Here is a 19,823-nt window from a genome sequence, read left to right as displayed (position 1 = left end):
TATTTGTGGCCGCATAAGGCAATGGGAACACCTGGAGTCCACAAGCACCCGAGCCAAAATACGAGTATGCTTGGCCGGATTAGACAATGTAGTCATTAGGGTAATAGGGGCACCGCCATCACTCACCGCATCTTTAGGAGGCTCCGTAGTTTCAGGAAGTGCTGTAGAGAGTGTGGTTTCATCTTCCTCGGGGAAGTCAAGTTCCTCTGTATCCAAGGTTTTTGATGCGCCCTGAGTTGACTTAGGAGGCGCTGATCGCCACGCTGGCTTAGCCGTAGATCTTTTTGGAGGCCAGCCACCTGCAGGTTTGGTTTTCTGTGGGCAGGTCACAGCTACACGACCAGGTTCGCCACAATACAGACAGAGTCCTAAACGACGACGTTGCTCCGAGACACTTTCAGCAGTGGCAGGTGGGGTGGCAGCTGAGGCAGGAACTTTCTTCACCTGAGGCACAGGGCGTTTGGCCGGCTGGGTTTTGGCCTCCGACCCTTTGGAACAGTTGAGTCTACCCGCAACGATACTGCCGATTTCAACCCATTCTGCCACTGTACGAGGCTCATTGTTCAATGTAATGCTGGCACAGCCTCCTGCAATGCAAAAAAAGCTGGGGAACACTTCCTTGGTTCCTGTCCCACAGTGCCCCGATGCCAGGGTAAGTCCTCTGGAGCCAGTGTCTGTGCCACTTTGCGTGGTGCTGGTGGCATTTTGCCACTTCCAGTGTGGCTTCACACACCCCCGCCCCCCCCCCCTCCACCAGTTTTGGATTGCAGAGTTAGTCCTTAGTCTGTGTATTTATTCCAAGCGTTTATTAGCCACCTTTTGCCCTTGCAGAATTCAAGGTAGCTTAAAATACAATTAAAACATTACCAAAAAACCTCACAATAAACACATTATTGTTCGAAGCCTGCAGTTTAAAGCCAGACCCAGGCGAACTGAGGCCATCTTCCCATGGTGGACCCACGCTGAACCGAAACTTCCCTTGGAGTTTGGGGCCAGGGCAAGCCCAGCTGGCCCCGCTCCTGAGCTATATGTGAAGTTCGGGGGCAACTTCAATAGTTGAGGGCATCTGAATAGAAGTGGGAGTAACAATGGAGATGGCAAGGTCACTGGTGGGAGCATCTCCAATGTTACGCCCATGCTATAGACTAGAGCACCCACCCTGGACACTCCAACAGGTATATATACTCCACTTGCTTTCCCAACATCAGATCCTCTGAAGATGCCAGCCACAGATGCAGGTGAAACGTCAGGAGAGAACGCTGCTAGAACACGGCCGTACAGCCTGGAAACCACACAGCACCCAAGTGATTCTGGCCGTGAAAGCCTTCGACAATACGTTTAAACTGTTTTACTTCCCTTGGCTGTTGTGAGTTTTCTGGACTGCGTGGCCGTGGTCTGGTAGTTTGGGTCTGGGAGGCTGGTGGAGAATTGGCTGCTCTATAAATACCTACTCCACCCCACATTACTAATAGTGAGTAACAACAGCAGGCAAATTACAGAGCAGGTCTGGGCGCTCTCGGCACCAGCTCGAGCAGCTCGCGCGGATGCATGCAGCGCCTGAAAGCTGCTGTCACCTCGGGTGTAATTAGAGGGTGGCAGGGAGCTGGGGAGCGCAGCTCAAACAGCCGGGAGAATGCGGGGGCTCCTGCCAGCCACCTCCCCGCTCCCAGCCTTTTAATTGTCTTTTAATTGCTAAGACTTGTGTTGTGGCTTCCAGTGATGGACAACGGAGCAGCGGGGAGAAGGGAACTCAAGACAGTGCTCGTGGAGGCTGGCATCCAGCAGATCTGCGGGCCTCTGGGGCGGCTTCTCAGAGCGGGGCTGGTGTTCAGATCAGCAGGCGTGCCTACCTGGAAGAAGGAGAGGAAGAGTTTGGAAAGATCAGCTGGGGGGCTTGTGGTCTGCTCCTGCCAAGATAGAACTGCCAGCCCAGTCTCGCTGCACCTTGGTGACAGAGAGACTTTATTTTCCTTAATTGGGGAGTTAGCCTTCAGTGCAATGCTTTTTTTGTTTTCTTTTTCTTCAATTTAAAGTTTATTGCAGTAATGGCGAACCTTTTTGAGTCCGAGTGCCCAATATGCAACCCAAACCCCACTTGTTTATCGCAAAGTGCCAACCCGGCAATTTAACCTGAATGCTGAGGTTTTAGTTTAGAACAAACTGGTTCGCTCCCTCTTCCTCCGCCCCACCCGCTCGAGCAGGGGCCAGCCTGCTCAAGCCTCCAGCAAGTCCCGTGCACACCGCTCTATGCCTCTCTAGCATCTCTGCCTCCTCTGCACCCCCACCTTGGGCAGGAACACAGGCACCAGGTCCTCCAGCTGAGTCCTCCCTGCTCACCGTGGTGCACGCATGTCGAGCTCAGTGGCCCAGGCCACTGTGTGTGGGGGGGTGGTGGTGGTGGTGGTGGTGATTTTCCGCACCCCACATGACGAACTCTGTGTGCACGTGCCCACAGAGAGGGGTCCGAGTGCCACCTCTGGCACCCGTGCCATAGGTTCACCATCACTGGTTTATTGTCTTTTACGCATGCTGGGTAGAAGAAGAAGAAGAAGAGGAAGAGGAAGAGGAAGAGGAAGAAGAAGAGGAGGAGGAGTTTGGATTTATATCCCCCCTTTCTCTCCTGTAAGGAGACTCTGGGTGGCTTACAAGCTCCTTTCCCTTCCTCTCCCCACAACAGACACCTTGTGAGGTAGGCGGGGCCGAGAGAGTTGCAAAGAACTGTGACTAGCCCAAAATCACCCAGCAGGAATGTAGGAGTGCGGAAACACATCTGGTTCCCCAGATAAGCCTCTGTCACTCAGGTGGGGGAGTGGGGAATCAAACCCAGTTCTCCAGATTAGAATCCACCTGCTCTTAAGTGTTCGCTGCACTTTGGCAGTCGTGTGCATGTGGAATTTCCAGTTTCATACAGGAAAATCCAGATTCAAATGTTGGCTGAAGTGCGTCGAAAGTGCATTATCCAGGATAGGAAGGGTGAAAAGGAATGAAAGAAAACAAGGAGAAAAGAAGGGGGGGGGGTCACTGAACCTTATTTGAGAAGATAAAATAAATTCTAAGTCACTTTTCATAAAGGTCCAGAACTTCAGCCCAAATATTTCATGCCTGCACAAAAGCTATCTTTTTCTTCACTGTCAGATCTAATAGTTCTTCTGTCCAGATTTCAATACGTTATGTAATTATAATGTATTGTCGAAGGCTTTCAATGATCTTAATCGGGAGCTGTGTGGTTGGGGTGGAAGGCTCGAGAAGGAAACAAAGCGAAAGACATATCATGATGTTAAGCCAGAGTTCAGGCTGGTACCATCTTCAGAGGATCTGAGATCTGATTCAGATCCTCTGAAGATGCCAGCCACAGATGCAGGCGAAACGTCAGGAGAGAATGCTGCTAGAACACGGCCATACAGCCCGGAAACCACACAGCACCCAAATATGTAATTATAGTTTTCCGGGACATTAGGACGCGATTTCATTTTATATATGGTGTGTGCAATTCCAAACAGGCCAGAAAATGTGCCATGCTATGGGATCTCCTGTGGTGTGAGCAAAGAAGAAGAAGAAGAGTTTGGATTTATATCCCCCTTTCTCTCCTGTAGGAGACTCAAAGGGGCTGACAAACTCCTTTCCCTCCCCCTCCCACAACAAACACCCTGTGAGGTAGGTGGGGCTGAGAGAGCTCAGAAGAACTGTGATTAGCCCAAGGTCACCCAACTGGCGTGTGTTGGAGTGCACAGGCTAATCTTAATTCCCCAGATAAGCCTCCACAGCTCAGGCAGCAGAGCGGGGAATCAAACCCGGTTCGTCCAAATTAGAATGCACCTGCTCTTAACCACGACGCCACTGCTGCTCCCTTTTGCACAGAAAGGCAAAACAGTTCCTTATGCGTTTAGGTACAAACTGTTTAAAAACACTCTGTAAGAATCAGGGCAAATTGTGAATGTGTAAAGAGGTAACAAACACTACATTGGCTTCAGTCCTGGGTACCCGAGAGAGCGCATCTGCTCATATGTTCCTGCCGGGGCGCTGAGATCAGAGGGGGAGGCCCACCTGGCTGTCCCACCCCCTTCAGAAATGAGTGGGGTGGCCCAGAGGGTCTTCTCTCTAGTAGCCCCTACACCAGTGATGGCGAACCTTTTTGAGACCAAGTGCCCAAATTGCAACCCAAACCGCACTTTTTTATCGCAAAGTGCCAACCCGGCAATTTAACCTGAATGTTGAGGTTTTAGTTTAGAACAAACTGGTTCGCTCCCTCTTCCTCCGCCCTGCCTGCTCAAGAAGGGGCCAGCCTGCTCAAGCCTCCAGCAAGACCTGCACACACCGCTCTGTGCCTCTCTAGCATCTCTGCCTCCTCTGCACCCCCACCTCGGGCAGGAACACAGGCACCAGGTCCTCCAGCCGAGTCCTCCCTGCTCACCGTGGTGCATGCATGTTGAGCTCAGTGGCCCAGGCCAGCCTAGATGTGTGTGGGGGGTGGTGGTGGTGATTTTCCGCACCCCACATGACGAACTCTGTGTGCGCGTACCCACAGAGAGGGGTCCGAGTGCCACCTCTGGCACCCGTGCCATAGGTTCTCCATCACTGCCCTACACTGTAGAATTCCCTCCCTCCCTGGACTCTCTTGGAGTTTCGGCACCTGGAGAAGACTATCCTCTTCACCTGGGCTTTTGGCTGACTCCCCACACTGGGAGGGGGTCCCCTTAGGGGTCCATGCACCCCTCCCTTTTTCCGGGTGGAAGGGGTGGGTTTTTAGGTAACATTACACACAGTACGGTTATACAGCGGAACCTCGGTTTTCATTGCCTTAGGTTTTCATTGGTTTCGGTTTTCATCGATTTTTTCAGTGAAAAATTAGTCTCGGTTTTCATCGATTTGCAGTCAGGTGCAGGGGTTTGTGGAGAAAAATCAACCGGACAAAGCTGTTGCAGGCCGTGTCTGCAACTTGTGTAATGCCAATGTCTTGCCCCATTTCAGACAAATCTTAAAGAGGCATCAGAAACAGACCTCTTTGGACAGCTTTCTGGTGCTACATTGATCCTCTGGCTCTGGAGCTGGTCCTAGTGTTATTGTTTGTTACTGTTTTCAGCATTAAACACTATGTTTATTCACCAAAAATGTGTTTTTGCTATGTTTACATTGATTCCTATGGAAAAGTTTTTCATTGATTCTTTTCGGACAGATGACCAATGAAAAACAAGGTTCCACTGTACTTTTGTCTGGCCCCGTTCTGCAATTCTGGACAGTGTGCACATGCAGTGTGCACATAACTCTCCCCTTTATCCTCAAAACACCTGAAAATAGCTGAACAAAGTGAGGATATGAGCCAGTCTCCCCAATTCTGGTTCAGCAATCTGACTGAGCTTTTCTCACACTGGGACTGGGGACCCTGGTATCCTCAAGGGATCCATGAGTCATTTGTGAGGGCAGCAGGGGCGTAACGAGGCAAACTGTAGCCCTGGGCAAAACCTGAGTTGGATGCCCCCCCCCCCCCCATGGGCAGCCACTCCACCACAACCAAAAATTTATTGCACCAGGACATTGGTGCGTGCAGGGGGTGCATTTTTAGTCATATCAGCACCAAAATTTCAGTGTATCATCAGGAGACTATCCTTATGCTACCCCCCACGTTTGGTGAGGTTTGGTTCAAGGAGTCCAAAGTTATGGACTCCCAAAGGGGGTGCTCCATCCCCCAATTGTTTCCAGTGGGAGCTAATCCCTTTGTCCCTATGCAGCCCTTTGTCTGGAGTTAGGTCAAAACTCCTTGGAATCAGCCACTTGGCTGACGGCTCTTAGATTCTGGCTGCAAATTCATTTTCTCTCGGACTGTGATTCCCTGGTCCCCCGTCTGCTCTCTGACACCCATTCCAACCCCTGGTTTTCCATACTTGAAGAAAGATGGCCTCTATCGGACTGTCAGTGGATTCACTTTGCCCCTTGTCCTATTCAGAAGCTTATAGAAAATTAAAAGGTCAACTATTGAATAGAGAGTTCTCTACCCTAATCACCGCAGCCAAGAAAACGTGCTCCCCTGTATTTTTTTTTCTCTCATTTGAATGGGGCCACTTGGCAATAATTCACTACCTGTATTGCTTAATAAACCCTGCTCAAAGGAGAGAGCCATAATGCTAATTCAGGTTTAATGTTATGCCTTCTGCCTTGTTACATGGCAGATTTAATAATCAAGAAAAGACTAAAAGATTGTGCCCATGTAATGATGACTCAGTTGAATCTCTGGCCCACCAAGTACTACACTGTCTCAGATTCAAGGAAATCAGATCCAAGTATGTGAATCTTACTCCTTTACATTTACCGGGTCTCCCCAATTTAATTAGATTACACTACTTGCTGGACAATCCTGATCCTTCTCTCTGTATGATAGTGACAGACTTTCTCCTGGAAATTACTAAACGCCAGTAGATTTCCTTCGACCCAACATTTATTTCCCTGTATTGTATATGCTTTTAATCTGTTTTATTATTGTTGTAATTGTTGTCTATGCCAATAAAGGCTTGCAATGGGAGCTAGAGATGGGGCTCCAGTTTTGGGGGCCCATAACTTGCCCCCCCCCCCCCTGAACCAAACTGCACCAAACCTGGGGTATCATCAGGGCAGTCTCTGATGAGACCCTGAAAGTTTCAGACTGTGCCTTCAGAAATGTACTTCAGGCCTGCAAACCCCATTGACGTCAATGTAGAAAACTCAATGCAGAACAAAGATTCTTGGGCAAATTTCTGGGATGTTCCTGAAGGGTGCATTTGATGTATCAGCACCAAAAATGTCAGGGTATCATCTGGAAACTGTCCTGATGGGACCCCACAAAGTTTGGTGTAGTTTGTCTAGGGGTCCAAAGCTATGGGACCCCTCAAAGCAGCGCCTCATCCCCCCATTCTTGCTAAGGAGATGGGGGTACAAATTTTGAGGGGTCCATAACTTTGGACCCCCTGAACCAAACTGCACCAAACCCAAGCTTACTGCCATCATGACAGTCTCCAGATGATACCCTGAAATATTGGTGCTGATACATCCAAGAATGCCATCCCTGCAAGAACATCCCAAAATTTGCCCAAGAATCTTTGTTCTGCATTGAGTTTTCTGCATTGATGTCAATGGGGGTTGCAGGCTGGGGGGGCACATTTCTGAAGGCACAGTCTCAAAACTTTCATGGTCTCATCAGGAGACTTCCCTAATGATACCCCCCAGGTTTGGTGCAGTTTGGTTCCGGAGGGCCAAAGTTATGGACCCTCAAAACTGTAGCCCCCATCTTCTATTAGCTTCCATTGGAAACAATGGGGGATTGGGGCACCCCACAACGCAATAGAGCGATTCTTCAACAAGGGAATCTGCAGGGCCAGGTGCGTTGTAGAACGGGCATTTTGGCGGTTAAAGGCAAGGTGGAAATTCCTCGGGAATAAATTGCCAATAAGGGTAGAAAGTGTGCCACCTGCATAGTTCTCCATAACCTGTGTGAGGTGGAGAAACATGATGTCCCAGAGAGTGAAAGCAGGGCAGGAGCCCTACTCACACAAATGGAGGAGCAGCAACCTATCATAATTGCACAGGACAAAGGCTGCCGGGTTGAGGAGCATAACCTTGCACAGGGCAAGGCAGTGAGAGTGGCCCTGGCAACCTTCCTGTATTGCAATCGTCCAGGGCAGGAGTAGTTTGGCGAAGGCTGGCCTTCCGCCTTTGATCCCCGTTGTAGACATTACCATATCTTCATGACTGTCTAACCAAAAAAACATTTCATTTTTTACTATGTTAATAAACTTAATGACTGTGTCAGGCTGTGTCCTTTGATTTCTCCCCTAACTCTGTCATTTACTCGACTGCTGTAACTGCCCCTTTTGGCAACCCCACTTTGCCAGCTGACATCCATTGCACACCCCTCCCAGGGAGGCTGGGAGGGAGGGAGGGATTCATATAAATTGATATTGTTTCATCGTGGTCGTTACAGTGTATAGAGGATCATTATTTCAGGATGATTTACTTATGTTAGGTTTTGTCTTTTTCTTGGCTCTTGTAAACACTTTTTATCTATTTATTAAATTTTATATTGATACCCTACCCTGCCCCCAAAGGGCTCAGAGTGGCTTACAAACTACTGTTCTCCAATAAAATGTGTCATATAAAAAACTGTGGCTGTCATCATGGAATTCTGGGGTTTGGTAGGGATACTGACAATCCCTCTCTCCTTTCCCGGAATTCCTTAGAGACTGTTCACACTTAGGTTAAGCTAAGTTGAGGTCTGCAGTGCAGATATTTTATTTTATGCCAGATACCCTGTTAAAATCCACTCCCTCCGAAGATTCCACAAGTGTATTCTTGGAAACTGCTTAGTTGCTGGTTGTCACTTCTAGTTGCGTGGCTTCTCTGTCTTCTCCCTTGTGGTTCATTGCCTTGGCACGCATGCACCATCTCTCGCCTTCCTTATAAGCTCAGGAGGAATGAGCCCTCACTGCTCCTTTGCAATTCAACACCGCAGGACGAATCCCAGCTTTAAAAATAAAGATCATTTTAAAAAACAGATAATTTTTAAAAAACAGAATAGTGCTCCTATCACAGCAGGAAGGAGTGGGGGACAGCACGAGAAAGCTGTTTGGAGCAAGTTCTGCTTTTGCAAAATAATTCACCTTTGCTTAGGAGGGGGATCTCTGGGGTGGCAGTGGGACACATCACACATTTCTGGGTCGGGTGAATTCCATGTGAGCCAAACAGAGCCATGTCTATGGAGATCTGGTCTGCTTCTCCTGTTGAGCCTTTATCTCTAACTACTGTGTTTTCCTCTCCAGTGTGGAACTCATATTGGCCACACAAGTTTTCTAAAATGTTTGTAAAACGTGTCTGCAAAATGTTTTCAATCCCCTCCCCTTTTCAATCCCCTCCGCACTCACTCCCTCAAAATGATTCCTGGATGCCATTACATGATCACCCTTTCTTCTTTTTTTTAAAGTTCTGTGTTGAATCGATGCTTTAAGACTCTTGACAGGTCAGTGGGGTGGAGGTTCAGGCTGAAGTTTGCCTGTCAACCACTCCAATAAGGGTAATTAGCAGACCATAGGAGCAGCAGTGGCATAGGAGGTTAAGAGCTCGTGTATCTAATCTGGAGGAACCGGGTTTGATTCCCCGCTCTGCCGCCTGAGCTGTGGAGGTTTATCTGGGGAATTCAGATTAGCCTGTGCACTCCCACACATGCCAGCTGGGTGACCTTGGGCTAGTCACAGCTTCTTGGAGCTCTCTCAGCCCCACCTACCTCACAGGGTGTTTGTTGTGAGGGGGGAAGGGCAAGGAGATTGTCAGCCCCTTTGAGTCTCCTGCAGGAGAGAAAGGGGGGGTATAAATCCAAACTCCTCCTCCTCCTCCTCCTCCTCCTCCTCTTCCTCTTCTTCCTCTTCTTCCTCTTCTTCCTCTTCCTCTTCTTCTTCTTCCTCTTCTTCTTCTTCTTCTTCTTCCTCTTCTTCTTCTTCTTCTTCTTCTTCTTCTTCTTCTTCTTCTTCTTCTTCTTCTTCTTCTTCTTCTTCTTCTTCTTCTTCTTCTTCTTCAGTTAAGCTGACCCTGATCAGGGCTGGCATCAACATGTGCTGAGGTGGGGCAGCTGCCATGTCCCAGTGTTTCTGGCAGGGCTTGAGTTTCCTGAATGTTTCTTTCAGTGGGGTCATTGTTTTGGGACAACAATGCAGAGGAAGCGGGGGAGAGGGCGACACCCCCACCACACACACACACCCATATCATGTCTTCAGACCAACCTGGGAACCCCTGTGTCTGCTTTTTACCAAGAAAGAAGTGCTGGATATCCATGCATGGGTTTTCTGGTGTCTTCTATGGTTAAGCCTAAAGTACATACTGTGAATTTGTCTGACCCTTTCTCAGAGGCGTAGCTGGGCCAGAGTGCGCCCGGTGCGCACTCTGTCTTTTTCGGGGGCCCCCCGCAATGTCCCCCCCTGCGGCAGCGCCCCACTCCCACTCCTACTCTCACTTCCACTCCCACTTACTTTAGAAAACCAAGCAGGCTGGAGAACAGGCCTTCCTGTTCTGGTGGGAACTACATTTCCCAGGCCTGCTCGGTTTCCTAAAGTAAGTGTGGGGAGGCTCTGTGGGGGGGCCACTGTGGGGGGGAATCACGCCCCCCCTGCAGGAGATTCCCAGGAGATTTTGCACCCCCACGTGATCCAACTCCATGCGCCCGGTGCATCGCACACCCCCGTCCCCTGGGAGCTTCGCCACTGCCCTTTCTGACCCTTTATAAGCTGGAGTCTTTGCATGATCATAAAGATGCATGGTTCTGTGTATGAGTGTGCATTTAAAATTACACTTGTCTTGTTTATGGGTAGGTGTAAACCCAATCACAGCTCATCTCTCTTCCTTCGCCATCCCTCAGCCATTCACATTTTCTCCCTCCTGCCTCAGATCACGCCATTCCACTTTGTACTCCCTTGGAATAAGCTTCGAGGATTTTTTTCCTTCAATATCCTCTGGATACGATTGACGTCAGGAGGTTAAAATATGCATCCAGACCCCCCACCACCACCACAGCATCTAGTACCCCTCCCACCATTTTCAGTTGCTCCTATTCAAATCTATGCAAATGAATTAGGGATGGAGGCGGGCTCTGGCTCTCCCCACTGGTGAGAAGTTGGGGGTTTGAGTCCAGATGCCTCAGGCGATGAGTAAACGCCTTGCGGAACAAAACAGGATAAAAATAGTCAGAAACTGGAGATGTACCAGATGGTGCCAATTCCTGGGGAGATGGTGGGGGAGGGGCTCAGAAGGCTGCCCCCCTCATCCGTCTCAGCATCTGAGGAATGGGATGGGGTGTAGAATCCTTTGCGTTCCTTCTCTAATTTACACCGGTCTCTTATCAGGGAAGCTCCTCTCCTTCCTTCCACACTGTGTTGCAATGTCAAGTCTTCTTGGATCTTTGTATTTCCAAACGTAGAAGAAGAAGAAGAAGAAGAAGAAGAAGAAGAAGAAGAAGAAGAAGAAGAAGAAGAAGAAGAAGAAGAAGAAGAAGAAGAAGAAGAAGAAGAAGAAGAAGAAGAAGAAGAAGAAGAAGAGGGAGGAGGAGGAGGAGGAGGAGGAGGAGGAGGAGGAGGAGGAGGAGGAGGAGGAGGAGGAGTTTGGATTTATATCCCCCTTTCTCTCCTGCAGGAGACTCAAAGGGGCTGACAATCTCCTTGCCCTTCCCCCCTCACAACAAACACCCTGTGAGGTAGGTGGGGCTGAGAGAGCTCCAAGAAGCTGTGACTAGCCCAAGGTCACCCAGCTGACGTGTGTGGGAGTGTACAGGCTAATCTGAATTCCCCAGATGAACCTCCACAGCTCAGGCGGCAGAGCGGGGAATCAAACCCGGTTCCTCCAGATTAGATACACGAGCTCTTAATCTCCTATGCCACTGCTGCTCCATGTACACCAATACCTGCATCTTGTCCTTCCTGTGTTGAACCTAAAGAGTCTCTCTATACTGCTGTGCTTTCAGTGCAGCCAGCTTATTAGTCATGAAATGTTTGTTCACCAAGCACATTTTGCTTTTCGTTGTCCACAGAGCACCCTATTGCAGCTCCACAGGCAACTAGAGTGGCGTAGAAGTTAGTATCAGTCTAGAAATGGGAAAATCAAATCCCTGGTCAGGCATGAAGCCCTTTGGACCTTTTCCTGTCCCTTTATATAACCTGCCTTAAAGGGTTATTGTGATGGTTTAAAAAGGGAAGGATTGTATGTATATCATGGCGTATTTAGTACGGGGTAAGTCAGGACAAGTGTCCCAGGCACTATATGCCTGGGGGTGCCCTGGCTGCCTATTTGCAAGGCAGAAAACTGCCATGCCGCCTTCTCTGCAGGCTGTCTCTGCCTTCCACCACCACTCAAAGAGCAGGTCTACCCACTGTTGAAATTTCCCAGTATCCTGTAGCAATCTTTGCCTCCATTTCCGTGTCTTTTTCTTTATAATTGATAAATTGCTATACTGTTACAGTGCTATAATGACATATCAATTACTGATCTAAAAATCAACCTGAAAGATACATCCCCCATTGGGCTGGGGCAGGGGTGTCCAACTCTGGTGCCCCAGATGTTCATGGACTACGATTCCCATCAGCCCCTGCCAGCATGGCCAATTGGTTTTAAAGCCTACTTCAATTCACTGTGGCATCTTTAGTCTTCTGATAATAGGGTAATTCATTGAGGCTCTTTAGATACAAGTGGACTACCACTGGCCATGCTGGCAGGGACTGATGGGAATCGTAGCCCATGAACATCTGGGGCACCAGAATTGGACACCCCTGGGCTGGGGAAATGACCACTGTGGGAGACCTGAAGCAAGACAAATGGAACTAAAGTGAGTGGAACCAGGAAAGATGGCGGTAAAGCAGGTTTGAGAAAGATTGCAGAAAATCTGGAAAATGTACAGGAGCACCGCAATGCCTCTCTAACTGGGGTGGGGTCAATGGTCCCGCTAACTGTGGTAAGGAACTACCCAGAGGTTCCCTACCTCTGTGTGGAAGTGAGTCACCTGCCAAAGCTTCCCTCCTGGCAGATGTCCAAACCATATAGCACCAATATAGTGTCTGTGCGGCCGCACAACTGCACGGCTTATAAGGAATGTTGGTTGGGGTGGAATGTGTGCTTCTCAAAGCTAGACCAAAGATAAAAGTGACCGTAGACTGTAACCCTAAACAGGTTTACCCAGATGCAAGCCCAGCTGATGTTAATTGGATGTCCTTCCAACCAAATAGAAGAAGAAGAGTTGGTTTTTATATCCGCTTTTCTCTGTCGTGAAGAAGAAGAAGAAGAAGAAGAGGAGGAGGAGGAGGAGGAGGAGGACGAGGATGAGGAGGAGGACGAGGAGGAGGAGGAGGAGTTTGGATTTATATCCCCCTTTCTCTCCTGTAGGAGACTCAAAGGGGCTTACAATCTCCTTGCCCTTCCCCCCTCACAACAAACATCCTGTGAGGTAGGTGGGGCTGAGAGAGCTCCGAGAAGCTGTGACTAGCCCAAGGTCACCCAGCTGGCATGTGTGGGAGTGTACAGGCTAATCTGAATTCCCCAGATAAGCCTCCACAGCTCAGGCGGCAGAGCTGGGAATCAAACCCGGTTCCTCCAGATTAGATACACGAGCTCTTAACCTCCTACGCCACTGCTGCTCCCAAAGAGTCTCAAAGCATCTTACAATCATCTTCCCTTCCTGCCCCCCAAACAGGCACCTTGTGAGGTAGGTGGAGCTGAGAGTTCTGAGAGAACTGAGACTGCCCAAGGTCACCCAGCAGGCTTCATGTGGAGGAGTGGGGAATCAAATCCAGTCCTCCGGATTAGAGTCCACTGCTCTACATCACTAAATCAGCTGTGATCTTTTCTGATCCGATCGTAATCCCAGAAATGATAGGGTCCAATGTAGTAGTTCGCATTCTTCAGGCATTATGGCAAAGTTGAAGAACAGCTAACCTTTATTTCATAGATCCCACAGCGTGTGGTCAAGCGCGTGATCGAGCGGTAAGAGTTCAAATGGTATGAACAAGCCACTAGGAAGAGTGACTTGCAACAGAAAAAAAACGACACCCATGGTTAGGGAAATAAAATCCGGGTGTTCCCAGCCCCGCCCCAACCACCCATTTGGTGTCTCTTTCTCTCTTACAGATAGTAACTTTGTACTTGGGAATGCCCAGGTCCGTGGTGCTTTCCCTGTGGTGTACTGTTCTGATGGCTTCTGTGAGCTGACCGGCTTTTCCCGGGCTGAGGTCATGCAGCTGCTGCCTGGGTAGCTCTCATTGGCCTGGACACGAGCTAATCCCGTCCACACTCCAGATCCTAAGGCCCCTCGACGAGTGCAAGGAATTCAAAGCTGAGCTCGTTCTCTATAGGAAAAGCGGTGAGTTGCCCATGATTCGGGGCATAACACTTTGACCTCCAAGGCTTGAGGGATCTTCCTTGCCGTTGACATCCAAGACTGAAGTCTAAGCATAATTTCTAGAGGGAAAAGGGTGAGTGGGTCAAGACCAGAATCCAGGTCCCCCTTTCCCTCCCGATCTTTCCCCCCCTGGGTCAGTGTGTCATGGTCCCTTTCCCCCCCTCCCCTCCTGCAGGGTGGGTGGGCTACGACCAGATGACGGGCACCCTCCCCCATTGCAAAAAAACAATAAATACAATAATATTCCATTGTAAAATGAGACATAGGATGGCTTGTGGGTTTGAAGCTGTGGTAGGTTTCTGAGGCTGGGTCAGTCAATTCAGTAGAGGTAGGGGCCTAGTTGGTGTAGCAAGCATTATTTTCCTATCTCCCTAATACAGTGTTTACCAACCTTTTCGAGGTCACGGTACCCTTGACCTCACTCTTCATATCTCACGGTACCCCTGCCATCCCCCCCCCCCTCCCAGTGCCCCTGCTTGCACCCCCCCCACCTTCCCCTCCCAGGGTGAAGAGAAGAACTGGGGCAGGAAGTGGCTGCTGACCTTGTGGCAGGCCCTGCCCCGAGCCAGCTCCATGTCCTTGCTGGCGCCGGCAGGTAGACACCACAAAAGTGAGGGGGGGTAGCATTGCCACGGTACCCCTGGGACATGCTCACGGTACTCCAGGGTACCACGGAACCCTGGTTGAAAATCACTTCCCTAATATATTGTGGCATGTATCTGTCTGCAGCATGGGCGTACCGCCCAAGGGACATGGGGACACCCATATCCCTGAGCGCACGCCTTTTGGTCACGTGGTGGGGTGCCGGATGCCCCCCACGTGAAGAAGCCGCATGCACCCCAGCCATGATGCCCTGCCCCATTCCCGGCCTCCCTACAGGCCAGCTTCTGCCCTCCCCAGGCCCTGGGGAGAGCATGAGTCGGCCTCCAAGGACGCCTCTGGTCTGCAGAAAGGTGTTCATTGCTAGGGAGGAGACAACTGGCTTATCTCTTGGGTTGCCAACCTCCAGGCCATGGCTGGAGATCTGCTATTACAACTGATCTCCAGGTAACAGAAATCAGTTCACCTGAATGTAGCAAATGTTGCAAAAACTCTGGGTTGCAAGTGAGTGTGTGATGTGTATTCCTCAGGGAAATCTACAGGCTGCAGCTTTCTTCAAGGTGGGCACATGCAGTGGTGGGATTCAAATAATTTAACCTGGTTCCGGTGGTGGGATCCAAATAATTTAACAACTGGTTGTTTACAAACACCCTTTTAACAACCACATTCTGCCAAAGTGGTACGAACCGGCTGAATCCCTGGGCACATGGCGGGCACTGGGCACATGGCGGCTTGGGAGGAAACTACCGGAAGAAGGCTCCCCCCCCCCCTTCCCCTTCCTTTCACTTATTATTTCAAATGCACAGTAGGGTTGCCAACTGCTTCGAGGCACCATGAGGGTTTATTTACCAGGTGATGCAGAGGTGGGATCCAGCAGGTTCTCACAGGTTCCCGAGAGTAGGTTACTAATTATTTGTGTGCGCCGAGAGGAGGTTACTAACTGGTGATTTTGCCACGTGATTTTTGCCTTAGTTACGCCCCTCCTCTGAGCAGTAGCGTGCAGAACTGGAAGCAGGCTAGCAGGAGGTGCAATCAAGGCAGCCTGCCTGCATTTGTTTCCCCGCCTAAGGATCAGCATGCAGCTGCCAAGGCCCTGCCACAGCCCCTGCCCAGCAATGCCCTCATCTCCGCCTTGCCCTCACTCAGCCTCATTGGCTTACCTCACAGGTTGATTCCCACCACCATGGGAACCTGTTGCTAAAATTTTTGGATCCCACTGAGGTGAGGTTATTTGCCTGTAGCTATTTATCTTCTTTGCACATGTTCAGCTGTTATTACAGGGACAGGACATTTTCCCCCAGACCTGTTGGCAATACTTGTATGCACACAAGTCACCTAGCAGGTAAGGGCTGCCTCTGAGTTTAACCTTTGCTGGTTAAAGGGAGGAGGCCACAGGAAAAATAAGGATGAGGGTGGTGGCTTTTTGTCCAAAGAAGGGCCACTAGAATCTGCTAGAAGTCTTTGTTGGCCATTGTGTCACCCCCATATTTGGAAGCCTCTTCCCCAAACAACAGAATAGTCAGGATAACCTGGACATATTTGGTGGAGACATAGATACTCTGCATATGTTCAGGAACACACTTTCTTTTCTTATTCAAGCCCAGAAGGCACTCCTCCATCCGAGGTTAGAGTGGAAGACAGCACATAAGAACATAAGAACAAGCCAGCTGGATCAGACCAGAGTCCATCTAGTCCAGCTCTCTGCTACTCGCAGTGGCCCACCAGGTGCCTTTGGGAGCTCACAGGCAGGATGTGAAAGCAATGGCCTACTGCGGCTGTTGCTCCCGAGCACCTGGTCTGTGAAGGCATTTGCAAACTCAGATCAAAGAGGATCAAGATTGGTAGCCATAAATCGACTTCTCCTCCATAAATCTGTCCAAGCCCCTTTTAAAGCTATCCAGGTTAGTGGCCATCACCACCTCCTGCGGCAGCATATTCCAAACACCAATCACACGTTGTGTGAAGAAGTGTTTCCTTTCATTAGTCCTAATCCCCCCCCCCCAGCATTTTCAATGAATGCCCCCTGGTTCTAGTATTGTGAGAGAGAAAAATTTCTCTCTGTCAACTTTTTCTACCCCATGCATAATTTTATAGACTTCAATCATATCCCCCCTCAGACGTCTCCTCTCCAAACTAAAGAGTCCCAAACGCTGCAGCCTCTCCTCATAAGGAAGGTGCTCCAATCCTTCAATCATCCTCGTTGCCCTTCTCTGCACTTTTCTATCTCTTCGATATCCTTTTTGAGATGCGAATACCAGAACTGAACACAGTACTCCAAGTGCGGTCGCACCACGGCTTTATATAAGGGCATGACAATCCTTGCAGTTTTATTACATCAAACCTTTCCCACTATCCCCAGCATAGAGCTTGCCTTTTTCACAGCTGCCATGCATTGAGTTGACATTCCCATGGAACTATCAACTAAGACGCCCAAATCCCTTTCCTGGTCTGTGACTGATAGCACTGACCCCTGTAGCGTGTATATGAAGTTTGGATTTTTAGGTTAGGACACCCTCACCTTTTTTCAACTGATCCCTTTGGAAATGAGTGCTGGACTGCTTCCCTTTCCACTGTCTAGTATCCCCACAGAAGATTGTATTTGGCACACTGGAAGAGGAAGAAGGACAATCATGGGTAAATGAGTGCGTCTGTATGGAGGGGAAGGATCGTCCCTGGAGGCTGACACTTCACCTGCTTTCTTTTCTTCCAGGAGTCCCCTTCTGGTGTCTGCTGGATGTGGTGCCTATCAAGAATGAAAAGGGGGAGGTAGCTCTCTTCCTGGTCTCCCACAAGGACATCACAGAGACCAAGAGCAGAGCCACAGAAAGCTGGAAGGAAGGAGGAAAGAGAGGTGAGAACAGATGGGGTGAAGGGAGAAAAGAAGTTGCACCAGAGCCTTCCTTCGGTTGCTGACTCTCCTGTGAGATAATAATAGCCTCAATGTTTTTGTTTTGTGCTGGCCTCCAGAAGCATGTGGACATTTTTAACCTGAAAAAGTGAGACAGGCTGTAATGTTTACAAGCTCTTAGGCTTAAACAGTCAATGGAATGTTCAGAGACCTGGCTATGAGAGCCAGGGTGAATGGTAGCTTGGAGCTCTGTTCTCTGGAAGCAGAGGGCCAGTTCAGAGTGGGCTGTGCTTCTCTGAATTAAGTGCCAGGAAGGACAGAGTTCAGTAATGGAATCTGTACCAGATTGGCTATGAGAGCTGCACAGCATTATAAAGCCTGAGAACAGGGACTTCTGGGGAAAAAATAAAGAGTTCTGTTATGAGAGCCAGGGTGAATGGTAGCTTGAGCTCTGTTCTCTGGAAGCAGAAGGCCAGTACAGAGAGGGCTGTGCTTCTCTGAATTAAGTGCCAGGAAGGGCAGAGGTAAAGGAATCTGTACCAGAGTTCCTGGAGTTAAACAACACAGTAACACTGATTAATCAAACTAGTGGCTTGGGTATTTTTATTTAATCTGAGGAGAACCGCACTCAGATATGAAGCAGTGAAGCTTCTGAGAAAGGGGTAGTATATAGAGAGCATTGGAGCTTCCTCAAGGAGAGAGGCCATCCTTCTGTGATAAGCACCGTATGAGAGAGAGCAGCATTGGCGTAGTGGTTAAGAGCAGGTGCACTCTAATCTGGAGAACCAGGTTTGATTCCCCTCTCTGCCACTTGAGGTGTGGAGGCTTATCTGGGGAACTAGATTAGCCTGTGCACTCCAACACACTCCAGCTGGGTGACCTTCAGAGGCGAACCTAGGCAAACTGGAGCCCCGGGCAAAACCTGGGTTTGATGCCCCCCGATGAGTGGCCACCCTCCCCCACCATGACCAAACAATGATTTTTTCCACCAGGTCATTTCAAAGTCACCATCACATTATAGAACATCCCCCAACTCACAAATCTGAACACAGCAATGGGCCATGCCGCACAGCAGAAATAATTTTTGGAAAACATGCTTTCATTTTCAAATGTTTTATTACTACTATGAAAACATTTTATGGTGTTGTATCCAGTCCCCCCAATTGGGGGAAACAGCATCATTTTCAGTGTTATTTAAACTGGGGACCCCAGATTCTCCCTTTAAGGTGGATTTAAAGTGATGTTGGAATCCACCCCAAACAGCATCATTTTCAATGGTGGATTCTCCCTTTAAATCCATGCTGAAGGGGGTGGATTTAATGAGGAGGAGGAGGAGGAGGAGGAGGAGGAGGATAATCCCCTCATGGGCACCCCCTTGTCGTGGAGAAGGGGCTTGCGTGCTTCGATGACGTTGAGAGCTATGCTGGAGGTAGGGTATTCTACCAGAAGGGTCTCCCATGCCAGACAGGTCTCAACTGAGAAACCAGACTAAGAGTGTCCACCAACCCATACAACATGGTGATACAAACAAAAAATTATTCCATACCGCATCGGGTCGCCGTATGGTTAACATACCGCTGGGCCGCATGCTAGGGTCCCTGGGCATCACGACAAGTGGGCTGGGCTACAAGTAGACCAACCATCCAAAAGAAAGAAGTATAGTGTGCAAGAAAATCGTGCCATTATGGCTTGTTACTACAACTCAAAGCCAAAAAAAGAGGATATTTGAAGCGGATGTAAGAACTGTGGAAACAACACTACCCAGATTTGAATATCAATGAGCAAAGATTGGCAGATCAAAGGTGATTCATCATACGGAATAAAATGTTTACAGAGGCAGAACTGAAAGAAATCCAGAAAAATTGTGAAAAGAAAGCAACTGTAACATCAGAAGAAAGAACAGTACATACCCAGAAACAACAGGAGAGATCATAATATAACCGCTAGATGAAACGCCTACACAGGAGAGAAAATAATAGTACAGCTTCACCAGAGAAAGTCCCCATGACAGAAAAAAAAACTGATAGACTGACAGAAAGACAAAAGAACTACGGAAAAGATCATCCAGTATGGACAATCAAATGAGGAAAGACAACAGCTGCCAGCATTGAAAATGGTGCCCAAAAAAGATCTGGCAACCATAACAAGGGATGTAAGCATGGCATTGATGACAACTGAAACAACATCCATCAAACAAACTCATCAGCTCATGTACAGTACAGCACTAGTGGTCACGCATGAGAACTGGGCATGGACAATCCTAAACCCAAGATAAATCAACCATCAAAACCAAAGTGGAAACAGAAGATTGAAAAAGTAAGATCAGATGCCAGTAATCTGAAAAAAATGAAAGAACAAAGATTAAAGAATGGCAAGATCATGAAAGAATTAATTAGAACGTACGGGCTAGACACTAGAACAGTTGAACATGCGCTGGAGATCATCAAACAACAAATAACAGCCACAGAGAGAAAAATCAAAACA

The 19,823-nt window shown here is 48.9% G+C and overlaps 1 protein-coding gene across 1 annotated transcript in view; it reads left to right on the top strand.

Annotated features, from left to right (window-relative positions):
- KCNH3 (potassium voltage-gated channel subfamily H member 3) overlaps window positions 1-19,823 on the top strand; it is a 92,398-nt gene that overhangs the window by 33,361 nt on the left and 39,214 nt on the right. The window contains 3 exon segments of the mRNA XM_048492104.1: window positions 13,621-13,729; window positions 13,731-13,852; window positions 17,202-17,342. Of these exon segments, the coding sequence (XP_048348061.1) occupies window positions 13,621-13,729; window positions 13,731-13,852; window positions 17,202-17,342 (372 nt within the window).

This window comes from Sphaerodactylus townsendi, linkage group LG03, assembly GCF_021028975.2.
Source record: "Sphaerodactylus townsendi isolate TG3544 linkage group LG03, MPM_Stown_v2.3, whole genome shotgun sequence".
NCBI classification, from domain to species: domain Eukaryota; kingdom Metazoa; phylum Chordata; class Lepidosauria; order Squamata; family Sphaerodactylidae; genus Sphaerodactylus; species Sphaerodactylus townsendi.
Note: the sequence above shows the minus strand (reverse complement) of the source record. Positions and strands in the feature narration are given on the sequence as shown.